This window comes from Balaenoptera physalus (genome assembly GCF_965194825.1).
Source record: "Balaenoptera physalus genome assembly, chromosome: 21".
Classification (NCBI taxonomy): Eukaryota; Metazoa; Chordata; class Mammalia; order Artiodactyla; family Balaenopteridae; genus Balaenoptera; species Balaenoptera physalus.
The window spans coordinates 27,019,222-27,032,094 of NC_138902.1; the positions used below are offsets into that span (position 1 = coordinate 27,019,222).

Below are 12,873 nucleotides of genomic sequence, written 5' to 3' on the forward strand. Positions count from 1 at the left end.
GCACTTGGGCTGGGGCGTCCCTGCCCTCTCCTCCTCTGTCGCTGGAGAACCGCCGGGCTGAGCAGCTGGGAGAAGCAGGCCAGAGCCTTCTAGGGCCTCGGGCCCGGGGACCCGTGGAGGATGAGCTGGCTCTTTCCCCTGACCAAGAGCGCCTCCTCCTCCGCGGCTGGGTCCCCCGGTGGTCTCACCAGCCTCCAACAGCAGAAGCAGCGGCTGATCGAGTCCCTCCGGAACTCACACTCCAGGTGACTGGTCGCTGCCTCTCCGACAGGAAGAAAAAGTAGGGCGGGAGGGCGGGCTGGTCCTAACCACACTCGCAGCTCCTCAGGCCGACTCCCGCCAGCTGCCGCCTTTTGACCTACCTCCCTTCGTCCTGGCTCTCACGCTTGCTCTCCCATCCCTGAGCCACATTCAGGATTTTCTTCCGGGCCCTCCTTCCCTCCGTCCCGCCCCACCACCGCTCAGCTCCTCTAATTCCGATTTGCTCGTCCCTCCTGACCCAGCGCTGCTGACTGTAATCTGTCTCATAGTCTGTCTCCAACATGCCTTGCTTTGCCCGGCTTCCTCACTAATCTTTCCCTTTGCCCACCTGTTTGCCGCGTTGGCAGAATTGTTAAAATTCTGTACTTGGGTAAAAAGAATCGTGAAGAGTAATCTTCAAGTTTCACAAATAGTGGACCATTTTTGGAAAAAAAAAAAACTTTCAACATTAAAGAAAAGGGAAGACAGTTTTCACCAGTGAGTTCTTCTCTGGGAGTGACATACTCAATCCTCTGAAGTCTCTAATAGAAGATTTACCCTGTTCTAACCACCTCCCCCGAGCTGGCAACTATCAGTCTCTGTTCATTTCTCACTTTGTTGTTCTTGTTCCCACACTCAGGAATTGCCTTAGTCATCTTGATTGTTCTCTTGGCGTTGTATGAGTTCTTCATTTTCAGCGTGGTCAGATTAGAAATATTTTGCAATTCAAATGAATTCAACTGTTTTTATTGTAAACTGGTTTGCTGCAGCCCGTTATATTGCAAAATTCTGTGACCTCTAGTGGTTTTCAAAAATTAGAACTGCCTCTTTTTATTATATGAATTATGCAAGTATATTTACATGAGTGTCAGCACATTTTAATGTAAAGGTGTCAACATCTTAATAGACTTTTCATACATTTGAAATATATATATTCAGAGATATTAAAATTGATTAATTCCTGTGGAAGGAACTACTGGGAACCATTTTATCTGTTACACTAAGGATTTTTTCCCAAGCAAGTTATAGTGTAGAATAGTTTTAAATTAGATATAGTGTTAAAAGAAAAAAATCACTGCAAAATGAGTTTGGCTAAAATGAGGCCTGTTACTGATTGAACTTCAGGTGTTTCTTGGTTCTTTGTCTCAATTGTTCTGCTTGTTGAGAACTTTAGAAAGGTGAGAATTTGTGGTATTAAACAGGAAAGAATGGCATGGTATTTGATTTAATGGTGGCTTTCTTTTTGGAAAATTAAGTTCATAGAGTTCTTACAAGTCAATCTTAGTCCACATAGTGTTCTCTACTAACCTGTAAGAGCTACTTTTACAAAATATGCTTATGAAATAAGGTGACTCCTTTTTAACAAACAACGGAAGTTTGTCTCCTTAGAAGGCATCACCTTGGAAGACTGTTTGTATACTATGCTAGTACTACTATTGCCAAAATACTTTTTAGAACCATACTTTTGGAATTAATTGCTTTTAAGCCTTTAGTATATTCTGTTAGATATTCTCACTGCTGGTAAATTTTTATTCTTTGAGGTTGGAGCTGAATTTTTCAAATATTCCAAAGTCCCTTGCTGCTAAGGCTGGTAAATAAGGAAAGCGATTGATGTGAAATTTATTGTTTATTTTTTTGGCCTTCCAAATAAGGTGAGATTCTAAGGCAGGAATTGCTAATCTAAGGAGTTCTGGAATTGGCTTAAGAGGATCGGTAAATACTCTGAGTCAAATGCAGAAGGGATGTATTTTTTTTTTTTTTGAAGGGATGTATTTTATTATTTTTTGAGCCAGAAATTATGGACATAATCAGACATGTGATATTATCTACATATTTGTAGTGTTTTATGACAGCAAACTTTAAGTACTTGATTCTTTTAAGTTCTTTTATAAAAATATTTGAAGTTTTTATTGAAATATTTCACATTTATAAACTATACTTGGATAATTCTGGTGACAGTTAAGGAGGTCATGTACTTCCATTTTTCAAAGAATGGTACGATCCCAGAAAAAATGTCATCTACCTATTCTTGTTAAGTCTGCCCTTTTAACTCATGACATACATTTTAAAACTAGCTGGTAAAAATGATGTATGTGTGCAGTATCTGACAATATGTTGCTTGAGTAACCAAATTCAATACTACAACTTATGCTTAAAGATTTTTGTACAAAAAGACACTGCGATTGGTTATTCTGAAGGTGCACTTTGTAAAAGTTCAAAGAATGTTTCGAACGGTATTTTAATGAATAATACAAAACTTCCTCAGTTATGAGTATTAATATCTTGTTGCATGCTGCCCACCTGCCTCATGTTTAATACTCTATCCCTTCTCCAAATATAGGGTCAGTAGCTCTTTCTTGGCCGTGAAAGCGTCTGACTTCTTTTCGTCTCCTCAATAACCTTTCCCCACCCCATTCTCTCATCTACCTTCCAACTCCTTATAATTTAAAAAAAATCCCGCTTCAGGAAAGAGTCTCTTTAATTCCCTTTCTCTAATTAATGTAAGCTTCTTTTTTACCTTAAGAAATTCCTACCTCCTCATCTTCCTCAGGCCTCTCCTAAAGGTTAGCTGAATTTTATGTGTTTTTATTCCTCATCTAAGTCTTACTGGTAAGGCAGGGCAAGTGGGACACTGTCATAATGATGACCAAAAAAGTGTTTACCCAATATATAATAACACGTTTGTCTGCTACGAAAATGGAAACAAAGTTATGTAGATTACTAGGCTCAAGAATTTTATTCCACCTTCAGTCATCACAGTATTCAATTTACCACTAAAATTCCTGACTTTATGGGCAGGAGTAGAACTAATTCTGTTGTTTCTTTTACTTCCTAAAGAAGCTCACTCTAAGAGACACTGTTGATTTCCCATCTAAATCCATTTCTTCTGATTTCTTGGAAGAACGTTGTTTTTATATGGGTTCCTGGTCTGCGAGACCAATTATTTAATGGAGGCTGTGCTCTTTCAACCTGCTTAGGTAAATAATGATTGTTTACGCCAATGATGATGGTCTCATTCCCACTGCTAGTTATTGTGGAAGCAAGACACTTGACCTAATCTTAGTCATTGGGGTTGGAGAAGAAGTCTGCTGGGGAGCTGCTCAAAACATTTTCTTAGTAATAGAAGTGTCTAAGAGGAAGTGCTTCTTTGTGTTTTGGATATTGTTGTGTTACATGGGACATCTAGAACTGCTTGGATCATGTAGGAAGCAGACTGACTACTGAATGTGGTAGAGTAGGAAGATGGAAAGTCTGTGATAATATTGTGATGCTGAATTAACCAGATCTGGAAACTTCCTTCCTCCGGACTTCTTGCTGTATAAGATTATACGATACATATACATTTGTATTATACATACAAATAACCCCTCACTGTTTAAGACACTTTCGGCCTGGTTTTTCAGTTATTGATACTTGCAGCTGAAACTACCCCAAGTGGTACTCACTAATCCCAGTATTTAAAGATTCTTCGGAAGTGAAGCTGTTAAGTATCTCCCTGCATTGAACCTGCAATCAGAAAATACTAAAATCTGATGGTAGCTGAACAGTTACCATCCTCACTATCCTGCTTTTAACTCTCACAGTATCTACAGTTAATTAGCTTCTTTATTATTTTATTTCCTTAGCTCTGAAGGAACAACCTGGAGCTGTGTTGTAAATGGTAATTGTTATCTGTAATTAACTATATAAATTCAAAGTTATACTAATAGTACTCTTTCTTTGTTACCTTTTACTTAGGGAGATCAACTCTCTCAAGTAAAGGACTTCTCCATTTTAATAATCAGTTAGTTATGTGGTAATTCTGGTGCTATTTTTATTTTATATTTAATCAGAAAATCTAATTTGGGAGTTATTTTTATCAGAATTGCTTTCTTTTTCACTCTGGTATGAGATAGTAGACAAAATGAATTTGAGGAACATAAATGCAAACAAGCAAAAATTATTGACATTGGGAAAAGCAACATGACTTAGGTGAACTGAGTTCCAATTCCCATCTGTAGAATCAGGAATTGTGATTTTTATTCTGCAGGATTGTTGGTATTTAAGTAATATATATAAACATTTATTAGAGTATCTGACACACAGTAAACAGGCAACCGATTGTATTCCTTCTTTCCACTGCATAGAATCAGTGTGCCTGGAACCTTTGCCTCTTAGCCTACGTGGATCTAGCCAGCTTATTGTTTATGAATTGCTCACAAGCCTACAGCTCATTTGCCTCTGGCAGGACTACTTCTGACTTTCCATTCAGAAAGCAAGTCCATTCCAGAGAGTTCTTTTCTTCACAAATGAAATGTAAGATTTCATTTTGAAAGATTTCAGACAATCCATGTAAAGAAACTAGAATGTTATCTGACACACAGTAAGTACTCTGTAAATGCCAATTACTTTATTTTTGTGTCTTAAATATAATAGTGCCAACCTCATAGTTTTTAAAAATTGTTTTGAAATCTTCTTTTGTTGCCAGTCCTTGGATATTCTTTCTGATTACCCAAATTTTTTTTAAAAACCTTATAACATCTTTGGAGAGTCTGCTATTGTATAATTTTCTACCCTATAGCTGTTAAGTTTAACCCCCTGCTCCCAGGTATAAGGCTGTCTCCTGTAAACTCATGGGTTTCTTATAGTAAGCCTAGATTCCAAACCTTTCTTTCTGTAGTTTTTACTGTCAGCTCATAAGGACTCACATGCAAACTTGATAACACAGAAAGTTTGTAATGAGAGGATATGTGTATATGTTTTAACCTGTCTAGTGTTGTACTTTTTTTTTAATGGATCTGTTGTCAACATAATTTGAGATTTTTCATTAAAATATCCAAATTCCCAACTTTTAAAAAATAGTTTTTATTATTTAGAGCAGTTTTAGGTTCACAGCAAACTTGAGCAGCAGGTACAGAGATTTCCCATATAGCCTTTGCCCTCTCCAACTTTTCTTTTAAAATAGAAAGATCTGGCAACAGTTCCGACATAACAGTGCTTGCTTTCAGCTTAAGAGTAGCTGTCCTATTTACTGGGCCGCCATTCTCCATTTTACCAGTTCGCAATCACACCCTTTTGTACTACAAGCAACTGCCTTCATTCGTGTACCTTTCTGACTCTTAAAGGTATTTGAGAGTAAAGTTTTCTTGTGGAAGAAAATCACCTTGACTTGTTGCAATAAAAAATTCTATCAGAATCTGCTGTGCCTTAGCCTGTTGAAGCTACAGAAACCTCCAAAATGTCAATATTTTGACTCTATAAATTTGAACTCTTATAGTGAACTTAAAAGTTATGTATATCAAACGGTCCCATAATTAAGTGAATTTTAATTTGATACATTAAATCATATAGTCTCTAACCAGTGATTAAAAGTTATAATTGCAGAGTATATGACACAATAAAGCATGTTACCATTTAAAATTTTTCCTAAATAGATCGTAACACTCAAGGGCTGTGTCTCTAGGTAATTTTCCCTCTAGTCATATCAGTCCATACCTGCTTTTTAAAAAACGTTACCACCCAGGTCATCATTTCTCCATTGCCAGGTGAATCCAACCACATCTCCTCCTCCCCTCCTCCCCTCCTCCCTCTGAGCTCCTTCCAAGCTGTCTCCACTGCCTGCTCACCTACGCCAAAAGCCTGGTCATCCTGTTCTCACTTAGTCATCCCTGCTGCCCCTGGGCTGTAACTATTCTCTCTGCCTGCAGTCTTGTTCCCTTACTTTTTGCTTCCACATGGGTGCCAGAGTCATCTTTTTAAAATTTGAATTTGACCACGTTACTCCTTTTAGTAGCTTCCTAACTCTTGCCAGCCTCCTTAGCTTAAAGCCTGGTTGTCACACAAGGTGGTGACGTGACTGATGGAAACGTGTCTGCAGACACAATGTAAAGTTTCTGTAGGGCAAAGGATACGGAGACTCTTAGAGTTATTATTTCCTACTGAAGCTTTCCTAATTGTGTTTCCTCTGTCTAGAATGTACACTTCATTTCCCCGATTCTCTTTCCTGAGGTTAACTCTTACTTGACTTTTCAATGTAGCTCAGATACTGTTTTTTACCCCGAATACCCCACCACTCCCATCCCTGTTTACGTTAGGTTCTTTCCTCTGTGTGCCTATAGCTCTTTGCACGTCTCTGTCATGATCCAATGTCTTCTACAGAACACTGTTCAACAAATACTGTAAAATAAGTGGTCCATGTCAAACAGACATAGAAAACAAAATCGAGTACTCTAGAATTTCTAAAAGCCTTTAATATGCTAAAGTGCGTCAGTATTCTCCAAGAGAAGGATACAGTATGAAGCGTCTTCCAAGCAGAGCACTGAACCATCTATTTGAGCTATTTAGCTATTTATTTTAAATTTCCAGTTTCTTAATTATTCATTTTCATATCAACCAGTGTGTGTGTGTGTGTGTGTGTGTGTGTGTGTGAGTGAGTGTGTGAGTGAATGCAAGTGTTAATAAGGAAGAACCTTTGTATTCTATTACAAGTTAATCACTAAATGGATGTTGCCTGTTAGCTGCAATTATAAGTAATGGCACATCTCTGGGAGCCCTGCCTCCCAGGTTAAGAGCATTAAGCTAAAATACCTTTGTTTAGCTCATGGGAAACATCTTGACAGGCCCATCTGTGAATGGCTGCAGGGAGGAAGAAATTAACACATCCTCTCCGGAGGCTGACCTGAAACAGGAAATGTTTGGCCTTACTCCCTCCCCTTTTAGTATAAAAGAAGCCCGAATTCTAACTCAGGCAGGATGGTTCTTTGGGGGCACCATCTTCTTGATCTGCTGGCCTTCCAAATGAAGTCGCTATTCCTTACCCCAACAACTCGTCTCTCAACTTACTGGCTTGTTGTGCAGCGCGGAGTTCGAGCTTGGACGCGGTAACACAAGGGCTATTTCTTTTGTTCCTCTGAGGATATTATACAAATTGAGAGTCTTCTGTTGGCTCATTTAACTCTGTTTCCTTGAAGTTTTGTGTTTGGGGCTTGTTGAGTTTGGTGCATGCCTTGCATGGTTTTGTTTTGTTCAAACCTTTTCTGTATTTGAGATTCCTGGTTGACTTGTTTGTAGATATTTAATTCTGTTTCTCATAGCCTGCCTCAGGTGATAGGTGAAAAAGAATGACTCGCTTTGTTATGGGCCAAGCTGATAGCTGTCTTTTGGAAATGGAGGCTTCCTGGGAGTCAGTAGTTTCCTAAGGCACTGCTACCTTAGAGGCTACATCCCGTGTTATTCAGGGGGCAGATGTTACTGCTGCCCGCTGGTTGGAACAAGCAGGGCACCAGGAGAGTGCTCTAGCTTCCTGCTGGTCCACGTGTCCCCGCACTCCGCGCTGAGAGGCGCTCCTGCCCCACCCTCCACCCTCTGGTTTGCGTTGAATCTGTTCAAGGGCTTGGAGGACCTTCAGACTGCTCCTACTTTGCTCTGGTCTTATGTTTTGGGTCGTCATTAGTTCCTGTATTTCTTTTCTTTTTTTTTTTTTTTAGCGCTGATCTTTTCCTTAAATCTAATCCCATCTTTTTTTATCTTTCTAAGATTCCTCAAAGTTTCTTGTCAGTTTATGGTACTATTTGCTCTCCAGCACTGTTACAGATTTGCTTTTTAAAAGTCAGTTTTGATGTTTCCTGGAGAAAATGGGATGGGAAAGGGAAATTGTCTAACCTTCATCTACTGTCTTGAAGCATCTAAACCCTTTATTGAAAGGATCACTTAAAAACCCTCCCTTGAGCTACCCAACACTGCCAGAGATGCATGAAATCAGTATCTTGAATTGCTCTTTTTCAGTCACTTGATGTGCTGTGTGCCCCATCAGAGCAAAGATCACACTATTTCCATTTCCTTAGAAGATGCTGGATATATGGTAGCTGTTCAGTTGAACCTAGTCTTAGTTACAAAATACAAGTTTACACAAGATACAAAGTAAGGAGATAAATGATTGTTCTATAAAAGGAATCTTTTAACCATAACTAGTGCCTCTCTTGCATTTCAAGATCTGTTTGTTTACAGTTTTAGGGACTATTAAAGAAATGTGGATGCCAGTTAATCACACATTCTGACAGTTTTCTGTTGTTTCAGCTTTCTTTAGTCCCAAACTGATTCAGAGCCACTGAAGTAAAGCCATAGTAATTCACTGCTCTCAGAGAACCTAGAAAATAAAATTATTAATGGAAGGCTATTTAAATTTTCTCTGGTGTGATTACAGTATTACTTCAAAGTGTGTGTGTATGTGTGTTTACATCCAAAGAGTACTTACCTGCCAGCATAAAGATATGGCTATATGGCTGTAAGAATGTTTATCAAAGTATGGTTTATAGTAGTAAAACTTGGAAACAATCTAAATATTGATGCCAAAAACTCAGCCTCTGTGCACCAGTGCCAAATCAAATCTCGGAGGCAGAGTTTTGGAAGAAGTAGAAAAGAATAGCTCTATTGCTTTGCCAGGCAAATGGGGACACAGCAGGCTCATGCCCTGAGAAACTGTGTCCCAACCTGAGAGGATTTGGTGAAGAGTTTTATAGCAATGGTTCAAGGGCTGAGTTGCTAATAAGGATCAGGGTGTGTTCAGGGCCTGCACTCCTTTAATTTGGCCTCAGGTGGTCTCCTCCCTTGTCTCTGCATCCCCTCCCTTCCCTGATTAGCAACTGTTCGAATCTGCCCTTTAGAATTCAGGGAAGGTAATGGAGGCTGGAGTCTATTCCCTACAAACAAGAAACGTGGACACAGAAAGGCTTCCATGCCCAGGAGCCCCACAGGGTTCTGCTCAGTTTCAATACCTAATAGTACGGAGTAGTTTAACAATATACTAGAACATTACGCAGCCATTTAAAAATATTGTAAAATAACATTTGCTGATTTGGAAAAATAATGTTTTTTCAAATGAGAATGAATTATTTTTGGAATAACTTTTTTAGAGTTATTTGAAAATAGCAAAAAATTCAAAATAAATTTGTGATAAAGATTCAGGGAATGATTCTTGTTTTAATTAAGTAGAACAAATATCTGCCGTTTTGTCTAACACAGCTAGTGTAGAGGAGGAAAAAGCTTTCCTTGATGCTCTTAGGGTCCTTGGCTGGGTCTGAAAATTAAACTGACAAAGACAGATTAACAGGAGAAAAGCATAGAAATTTAATTAATGTGAGTTTTACATATCAGGGGGGCCTTCAAAAGGAAATGAAGACCCAAAGAAACAGACCTGAGTGTTTTATGCTGGGTTTGATGAAGAGTGGACAGTCGTGGAGGAATACGATGGGTTAAGGGGTATGAGGCACGTCTTGGAGATATTGCGGGTTCAGTGACAGACCACCTCAATAAAGCAAATATCGCAGTAGAGCATGTCACATGAATTTTTTGGTTTCCCAGTGCATATAAAAGTTATCTTTACACTATACTGTAGTCTGTTAAGTGTGCAATAGCATTATGTCTAAAAAACAATGTATATATTTTAATTAAAAATACTTTATTGCTAAAAAATGCTGTCATCTGAGCCTTCAGCGAGTCGCAGTCTTTCTGCTGGTGGAGGGTTTAAAATATTGCAAGAATTACCAGTATGTGGCACAGAAACATGAAGCGAGCAAATGCTGTTGGAAGAATGGCACCAATAGACTTGCTCTATGCAGGATTGCCACCATCCTTCAATTTGTTAAAAAAAAAAAAAAAAAAAAAAAGGGAAAAGAAAAGGGCAATATCTGTGAAGCACAATAAAGTGAAGTATGCCTGTAATTGTAGGAAACGGGGCAGGGGGCATGTGGTTGCAGGGTACAATGATGACATAGCAAGGCCGGTTTGTTAGGATTCTTCTTGATGTCCCTGTGTCTTCTGAGATAAGGATGCTCCTTTCCTCTTGGCATGGGGAGGGCACCTCTTAATGAGGTTTTATGACCTGTTTCAGGGAAGAAGGGGGAGGGGGGAGGAGGTCAGAGTAACCTTCCTGTTTCTGCTATTTTCTCATACTCCTTCAGCTTAAAATATTCAAGATGCCAAGGTGCCACATTTAGGGGTAGCGTGTCCTGAACCCCATCAATTTCCTTGATTAACCTGTTGTTTTGGAATTTGTTAATGATGGTTTAGCTCTCATTAATATTACAAATATTACCTTTAGTTTTTTTTTTTTTACCTTTAGTTATTTTTGATACCTCATTTGTGGAGGAAACTTGTCAAAAATTTTAATAAATGTCAAGAACATAATTATGGGAACAGTGAATTGAACACTTCTAGCCAATGATTTAAGTAAAAATCAATTTAATCAAATTCACTTTGTTTTCTATAAAAATTTTCTATAAAAATACAGTGTCTGAAAAAATGAGTTAAAACTTTAGTATTACAAATTTACACAGGCTCCAATTTAGATGTGTGTTCTAAATGCTTATTTAATAATAGCTAACATATTGAACAATTATTATGGTATTATGTGGGGAGGGCTTTACATGCATTATCTCACTTAATCTAACAACTGTTTTAGGTAGATGGGTATTTTTAACATCCGCATTTACCGTGTGAGAGATAAGGCTTAGACGGATTAAATAAGTCGTCCATGATCACACAAGTGAATGGTAGAGGATTTGATCCCAGAAGCTTAATTTAAGAGGTCGTGCTCTTAATCACTAAGATGGTCCACTTGGCTCTGAACTGGTGGATACTTTTGTGATCAGTATTCCCTTAAAGCATTGGACACCTTAGGGTCCTAAGATAACAAGGAGGAATAAAAAGCTTAAGCCATTTTATTGATTACATAATGTTTATACAACTGAGAAGGCTGTTGGTATCCTAGTCCAAACTTGATCCCAAAGAGAAACTTTCATAAAAATTGTGTTAGTCCTAATATTGAATATCTTCTTGAGTCTTTTCTCAACCATTTCTTCTCTTCAGTCATAACCTCATTCCATGGGATGTCAGAGGAGACATCTATGATTTCTCCATAACTCCATCCCAACACTTTTGAACCTTTCAAGTTACCTAAAATTTACATATTTGAGAGGCTAGATTTTTATCAGAAGGCAAAAAAAAGTCATAGTCCAAAAAAGAAAATGAGGAAAATAAGAGGTTTTCTAAAGCTACTAATTGAAGCAACCAAAAGAACAAAAAGTAAATTACGTAATTGCTAGATCTTTCAAAGGTATTTATGCTTGAAAAAGTTTCACGTCCATTTGGATATTAGGCTTCCTTTCAGCGTTAACTCATTAATACTACTTAACATTTTTCCCTTTGGAAAGATTATGAATGTTGGTTAGCATTCCAAGTGATCCCCCAGAAGGTTTGGTTGGTAGATTATAACTGTAATAATTGCATGCCTGCAATTAAAAATAAAATTCTAAATGTAGAATGTTAAAGTATATGGGACTTAAACGAGTTGGCATTTATATTCAGCTGCTAGTAACAAAGACTCCCAAAATAGTAACTTAAATGTGATAAAAGTTTCTTTTTATCTGCATACAAGAAATTCAGTTTGACAATTCCATAGCCATCAAGGACCCAAGCTACTTCTTCCTGCTGAGCTCGCCCTAGTGTATGGCTCCCACTCTCGGGGTCACTCCTGGTCCAATATGGCTGTTAGAAGTTCAGCTGTCAGGGCCAGGCTGGAAGGGCAAATGGACTCATACCAGTTTTTTTGTTCCCTTTTAAGATGCTTTCCTGGAAATGCCACCTCACAACTTCTCTATGTTTTATTGACTGGAACTTAAGTCTATAGCAACAACTTGCTGCAAGAAAAGTTAGAACATTGCTACTCAGAATAAAATCAGGCTTCTCTTATTTAGGAAGAAGGGGAGTATTTGGTTTCGAAAAGCAGCCAGCGGTCTCTATCATAAGACTGTAGGAGACATCTCATCCAGACTTCTAAGTTTAAGCTCTTAAGGCCCAGGCTTCCCCAGCTGTCTATACAGCTGGGCAATAGCAGAATTATAATCAGAACCCAGATGTCTTGCTGACCTGTTTTAACTAGAGGGCTCACAATTGCTTCTACTAAGGATGAATTAGATAAAGTGATAGTAGATCGATCTAGCACTAATACAAGAGTTTTTCTTTGTCTCTTTACCTCACCATCTAATTCCCCCTCTCAGCAACCACCCCACCCATATCTCAGAATAGTATTGCCTGCTTATTCGATAAACATGATCATTTTCCCCTCAAGATGCAAGTTATATTGGCCATCTAAATTCTATTATTAAAATAAAGTAGTTTTAGTAGCCTCTAAAAATATTTAACATTTGTTTTTAACATTAATGGTTTTTATAACTTTAGATAAATTTTTTTTCTCAAATTTTCTCCTACAGTATAGCTGAAATACAGAAAGATGTGGAATACAGGTTGCCATTCACCGTAAACAACCTGACAATTAACATTAATATGTGAGTAGAATTGTATCCTATTTTTTCATGTAATAGGACTTTAAAATCTTTTTATTATTTTGTTTCTTAGCTATTATTAGAAGTAAACTGTTTAAAAGTGAATTTATTCCCTTTCTAGTATTTATTTCCTTTTCTAGTAACTATAGTTTATTAAACTTACAATTTTGTGAAATAAAAAAATTTTAAAGACATCATTGTAATAGATATTGCTGTAAGAAACTGTAAAAGAGGAAATGTAATAAAAAGACGTAATCGTTTTTGTTGTTTTGCACTAAAGTCTAAGCTGGAGGTAGGCTGAAAGAGTAAGAAT

At 37.9% G+C, this 12,873-nt stretch overlaps 1 protein-coding gene across 1 annotated transcript in view; it reads left to right on the forward strand.

The window, feature by feature from the left end:
• The first annotated feature begins 110 nt into the window (after nucleotides 1-110).
• The window catches only part of VPS37A (VPS37A subunit of ESCRT-I), a 38,143-nt gene continuing 25,380 nt past the window's right edge, over nucleotides 111-12,873 (forward strand). The window contains exons 1-2 of the mRNA XM_082444525.1: nucleotides 111-245; nucleotides 12,489-12,563. Coding sequence (XP_082300651.1) covers nucleotides 121-245; nucleotides 12,489-12,563 — 200 coding nt within the window. The 5' untranslated portion in view covers nucleotides 111-120. The remainder of the gene's footprint in view (nucleotides 246-12,488; nucleotides 12,564-12,873) is intronic.